Consider the following 6,106-nt stretch of genomic DNA (forward strand, 5'->3'; position numbering starts at 1 on the left):
CTTGTAGATTGGATAACTAGATTGGATTTAGGAATGAAGAGTGATGTTATGGTTAGGGTAAAAATATCAGGGTAAGTCAATCAGAGTCAGAGTAGCATGGGAAAATCCTTAGACCTCCTGGAGAAAAATAAAAAAACTTGTCCAGTTTGGGTGTCCATGTTTTCATCTCTTCCATTAATGAATGTCGACTTTAACATTTTAGTCGCCTAAATTGTTTTTTTAGTGTTTCATTGTACTAAAAGGACACTCTAAGGAGTCGGCTGTTCATTTTTGCACCTTGCTAAACAAGCTAACTAGCTAGCTGATTACTTAGCTCCGCCCTTTTATCCAAATATGGTCAACAAACCAATGAGTGACACCACAGTGGCTAGGGTGAGAAGTTAAAACACTGTTAAGTTACTCTTCAGATATTTTTGAATGCAGGATTGTGTGTGTGTGTGTGTGTGTGTGTGTGTGTGTCTTACATTTCCTTAAGTTCATCTATGAAGTTATTGGTGAATGTTTTGATCTGGTCAATATAAAATTCATGAGGTTTCTGCCTGAGGGCGACACTCTCAGACGTATCCAGTACAAAGAAAAGGTCAACCGGACAATCTGTTTACAAAACAAACATAAACAAACACAGATGGCTGTCAGCAAATATCATCCATTAGTCAACCACAGAACTAACAAGTACTAACAAATGTTTATGTACTAGTTAATCCAAAATGCATTAACAACCAATCAATTCAAGTGACGTCAGCAGCAGCACAGGTACCCCTACAGCATATCACTACTCATATTGTATGTGTGTTTTTTATACGTTTTGGATGGGTTGATGGCAAATTTCGGTGTACTCCCCTGTGCAATGACAATAAAGGCTTCTGATTCTGATTCTGCAGCACTGGGGGCCTACAGGAGCCCAACATGATGTCACACTGGGTGTCATGGGGCTGGTCTATCCATCTTCAGACAGGTAGACAGGTAGATGGATGCAGGCCTGGACTGACTGACTGCACCCATAGCATAGCTTCCTGCATACACCTGTACTAGAACTGTTGCACAGACCAGCAGGCCAGAGGTGCCATAGGTAGATATTAACCTGCATTACATGTAATGCTGCTTAAAGTTGAAGCCCATTAAGCCAACATTGGGACCAAACAAGGCCCTGCAGCTCATTGTTGGCTAGGCTATTGTTACCTCCTGATCTGACTCTCTGTTGCTGCATCTGTGCTGATTTGTAAAGCTTTCAGACTCTGGGAAGTCTCCAGCCAAAAGACACGGAACATCTGGAGCAGCTCTGGCATCAAATATCACTCCAGTGTCACATTCAACCATAGAAACACAACTTTACATGCAACATAATGTCATAAACACCATTTACTAGAGCATTTTCTTGTAAATAAGAACAGATTATCAGCAAACTTACCCGCAAACCTGTTGATTTGGACCTGCGTTTGCGCTCCAGCAAGGAAAACGCACAGCAGCGCGAGGAGAGCTCTGAGAGTCTCCATGGTTCAACTGCAAAAACACTAACAAAAGTACAAAACGCGACTCCCCAAATCCCCGAGAAAACAAACACCGAACCACTCCGGCCCCAAGCCCGGTTCCTCTACAGCGATTCGGCAAACTTTTGGTGATCCAGAGCCCCGCCGCAGTTTGTCCGAGGCGAGACACAGAGCGCGCAGAGGAGGACCAGAGCGCACGGTGAAGGAGGGAGGGAGGAGGAGGAGAGGAGAGGAGGAGGAGGAGGAGGAGGAAGAGTTCAGGCGCGCACCCTGCAGACGATTCTGAGGAATAGACTAGAACGTGCCAGGCCAAGAGTTTACACAAAATCTCAGATATGCATGCTTCCTTAAAAGGTCCACAAGGGACCTGATCCACAGGAATAAACAATAATCTGCTGACTGGGAGGGAGCCTCCAATAGGCTCAGATTGCTTTTTAATCTTGCAGGGAAGAAAGTGCATGAGAAACTTTAATTTCGATGATGTTTTAGTGGTTTCAGAACATGTAAGTGAGAAAAGTGAGACATTAAAGCATGTTTTGTAGCCTTTCCTTTTCACTAATATATGCAATGAAAATCAAGAAATGCAAATGCACACTGGAGCAATTTTTTTTTTTTTAACCAAACTTAATGAAAAGCAGCTGACACATCTTGGAAGCATTTTGTATTCTCTTTCTGTGGAAGATGGGGGTGGGTTGGGTTGGAATACATCTGGTTCACTTTGGCGTCCAGACCTGACCTGAACATAAAAGCAAGAGGAGGAGGAGGAGGAGGAGGAGGAGGAGGAGTGGAGTTTTTACTCCTTTTTCCTCAGCAGCAGGAAGAGACACAGTGCCATCTAGTGCTCCTTGCAGGCAGGTCTTGGAGAAGACTTTGGAAAGAGTTTCGGGGTGCAGCGAGGCAGAAGAAGGTGTGGGCGTGGAGGGTTTGTTTGGCAACGTGTTGATGGGGGGCAGGGTTGCCTTGGACATACGTGTGTGTGTGTGTGTGTGTGTGTATGAAACTGTGGGATTGCAAGGAAGGTCTGACCTGGACTCAGATTTTCCACTGAGATCACTGTTTCAGGGAGAAAAAGTTGCATGGAGAAGAAAGGAGGGAGGAAAGGAAAGGAGAAAAGGAGGGATGAGGAGAGAGGGAGGACATCTGGTAATGATCTGCGTTTATTAGCAAGCTCTCATAGTAAATCTGCTGGTTTTCTGGCAGCTGTGTGGGTGTTAAAATTGTGATGCATGCATTTTGAGATGTCTCAATACCAGCCTTCATCAGGAATACATTACGCTGTAAACTTCTCAAGGATTTCATTAGTCGAGCATGTAGGAGTGTTTTTATTTTCATAGTTACTCAGACGATTTTGTTCAAAGGAAAGGAGCTTTTTTAAGGTAATTTTTACAGTCGTGAAACAGGCAGGTGGGATTAAAATGACTAGGTTACCTCATTAGGGAGTCATTATCTCACCCTGAGGACAGTAAAATGGGGCATGTCCTCAAAAAGGTCAAGATAAAACGTCATTACATGGAGAGAAAACACACATACACTGCAAAAAAAGAAAAGTTGTGTGAACTCAAAATTTCAAGGCAACAAACTTCGATAAAATTTTGAGTTGGACAATTAAACTAAATATTTTAAGTTTTGTTTTTGAGTTTGCTCAACTCTGAATTTCTCTGGCACGATTGTAACGCCGCTATGAAATGTTAGCTAATGTTGTGACCACAATTTTGAGTTAGCATTGATACGCTAACGGCTACTCTTGTAGCTGTAACAAGCAGCGCCGCTAGCATCAGTTAGCCGCTAGCATCAGTTAGTTGCTAGCATCAGTTAGCCGCTAACATCATTTAGCCGCTAGCATCAGTTTTTTTTAAGTTTTTTTTTTATTTTTTATTTTTTTATAAACTTTATTAAGGCAGTTGGGTGGGGTGTAATACAAAAAAATACATCAAAACGTCGCCAGGGGGTTTCAATAAATCATAAAGAGGTTGTCATACAAAAATATTATAAAAATTACAAATATTCAGAGTTTTAGCAGCTTTCAAATTAGTAGAGTCTTTAATAGAATTAATATATTGCTTGGTTTCACTTATAAATATAGAAAAGAGGGGATTTTTTTTTGTGTATCGAGATTTATGTATGTGATATTTTGCCAATAGTATAATTAGATTTATAATGTAATATTGATTTTTTTTTGTGTATGGGAAGTCAGTGAAACCAAACAGTATATTTTCAAAACAAAGGGACCCGCTAGCATCAGTTAGCCGCTAGCTTTTGCTAATGACCAAATTTCCCAACAAAGAAATAAGAGTTATCAGAACTATTGTCCCTTGTTGTGAACCCCAACTTAAAGATATAAGTAACAACAACTCACCAACTTGTTTTTGAGCAGACAACTGGCTTCCTTTGTTGTGCTAACTTACATTATTGCCCTAAATGTCAGTAATTTATATTTCCAAGTTTTACCAACTTAAATCACTGTTTTAGACCAAAAAATACAAGTTGGCTTTTTTGCAGTGTGCTTCCTAAAGCTGAGGGTTCTGCATAATGTCTTGGGCACAGCTTGTTGGCAGGCAGGATGTAGCGCGAGTTTCCACAGGATCCTGATGTTTGCTGGAGAAGATTAGTAGCGTTTCTGAGTCACAGAGAGAGAGAAGGAATAGTGCTGAGTACAGCCAGTGTCTTCCAGCCTGACTACATTTTTTGGTGGTTTCTCGAACATCAACAACACCACATTCAACTTTGGGGTTTATCTTCCTCGGAATTTCAGGGGAAGATTTTGTTTTTTTTTGTAGAGAATACACAGCAAAATCTGTAGTGCTGTTTTTTCAGTGTTGATCATTTTGAGTTGGTGATGTTGATTTTGGAGTTGTTCTAACATTTGTAGTGATCAAAAAGCTCTTAGAGTTAGATTCACTTCAGTTGGAGTTGATTTTTTTAGATTTTGTGACTTGTATGTTCGGCTAAAGACAGAATTCACTTTTAATGTATCGTAAAACAAAACAATGAGTGTTAATTATCACATGAGTGAAAGGGAATAACATGATTTTAGGGTTAAAAATACACTTCAATGTGTCAAAATAACACAATGTATGTTAAAAATTAACACTCAAAGTGAAAAGGAATAACACAATTTGGAGTTAAAAGTGCACTTATGTGGTGTCATAAAACAACAAGGGTGTCAAATATTTAACACTATTTAAGAGTTAAAATATTAATACTTTTTAAAGTGTAATTTTAACTCAGAATCTGTGAGATATACTATACAAACTCAGAAAAAGTGTTAAATTTAACACTGTGAGTTGAATTAACTCTCCTGATTTTGCTGTGTATGATTCAAAAGCTACAATGCAGAAGTGACCGATGAAACATGAGTATGGAACAAGGGAGAAAGTGAGGCGAAGGAAGAAAAAAAAAACAGCTTTTCTTCCTTCCAGCGACAACATGAAACGTCAGTGCAGCCCAGATGGGAGACATTAAAGTTAATGTGCCTGTTACGATATGATGTAAGACTGCCAGAGGTCCAGGTTCACATGCTGGGAACACTGGTGGTCCACATCAAACTGGACTCTAAAGCTAAACGGGGCCAAAGTGGCACCATGAAACAGAAAACACAAGAAGTGAGGAATTGTCTTTGTCTTTGGTTAAAACCACTTCACATGCTGAGAGGAGCCAGTCAAAACATCAGGAAATTGCAGCTAATCAAGATTCCGAGCCACGCCAAATGAAGTTAATGACAGGAAACGGGCCAGACCGACTTCCTCTGCAAGTCTTTTATCAATCATGTCTCCTCAGACAACCTCTGAGTCGTCTCCAGCAAAGAAGAGAAAACTTCTATTAATAAATCACCACAATACATGAAGAACAACGGTTACTGGTCACTTACCGCCATCTAGTGAAACTTTTTATTCTGACAGCAAATGTGACTTTCAATACTGTCTAGGGCGGGACGATATAATATATATGTATATATATATATATTAGGGCTGGGCAATATATCGATATAAAAAATATATATATTTATTTATTAGGGCTGGGCTATATATTGATATAAAAAAAAATATATATATAGGGGAGGGCAATATAAAATATATAAATATATACATGTAAGGGCTGGGCGGTATATCGATATAATATATATATATTATATATATATATTATATATTATATAAATATATATATATATATATTAGGGCTGGGCGATATAAAATATATAAATATATTAGGGCTGGGCAATATATCGATATAAAAAATATATATATATTAGGGCTGGGCGATATAAAATATATAAATATATAGAAATGTTAGGGCTGGGTGATATATTGATATAAAAAAATATATATATATTAGGGCTGGGCGATATATTGATATAAAATATATATATATATATTAGGGCTGGGCGATATATCGATTTAATATATATATATATATATATATACATATATATATATATATATATATATTAGGGCTGGGCGATATATAAAAAAAATATATGGGTCAATGACGTTATGTAACGCAGTCAGTTGGTGTAACCAGTAATTTTTTCCCCATAAAAATCTGATTATATACAGGAAAATAAATGTGAACTAAAATGCGAAAAAAATACAATCCACATTTACATTGCAACATTATGGTAT

The 6,106-nt window shown here is 38.4% G+C and overlaps 2 protein-coding genes across 2 annotated transcripts in view; one reads left to right on the forward strand and one right to left on the reverse strand.

Annotated features, from left to right (window-relative positions):
* The window catches only part of col6a1 (collagen, type VI, alpha 1), a 45,555-nt gene extending 43,687 nt beyond the window's left edge, over positions 1–1,868 (reverse strand). The window contains exons 1-2 of the mRNA XM_059344725.1: positions 1,409–1,868; positions 465–594 (exon numbers count right to left, since the gene is read on the reverse strand). Coding sequence (XP_059200708.1) covers positions 465–594; positions 1,409–1,493 — 215 coding nt within the window. The 5' untranslated portion in view covers positions 1,494–1,868. The remainder of the gene's footprint in view (positions 1–464; positions 595–1,408) is intronic.
* LOC131980453 (cysteine/serine-rich nuclear protein 1-like) overlaps positions 1–6,106 on the forward strand; it is a 158,968-nt gene that overhangs the window by 102,124 nt on the left and 50,738 nt on the right. The window lies entirely within an intron of this gene.

This window comes from Centropristis striata, chromosome 11 (genome assembly GCF_030273125.1).
Source record: "Centropristis striata isolate RG_2023a ecotype Rhode Island chromosome 11, C.striata_1.0, whole genome shotgun sequence".
In the NCBI taxonomy this organism is placed as follows: Eukaryota; Metazoa; Chordata; class Actinopteri; order Perciformes; family Serranidae; genus Centropristis; species Centropristis striata.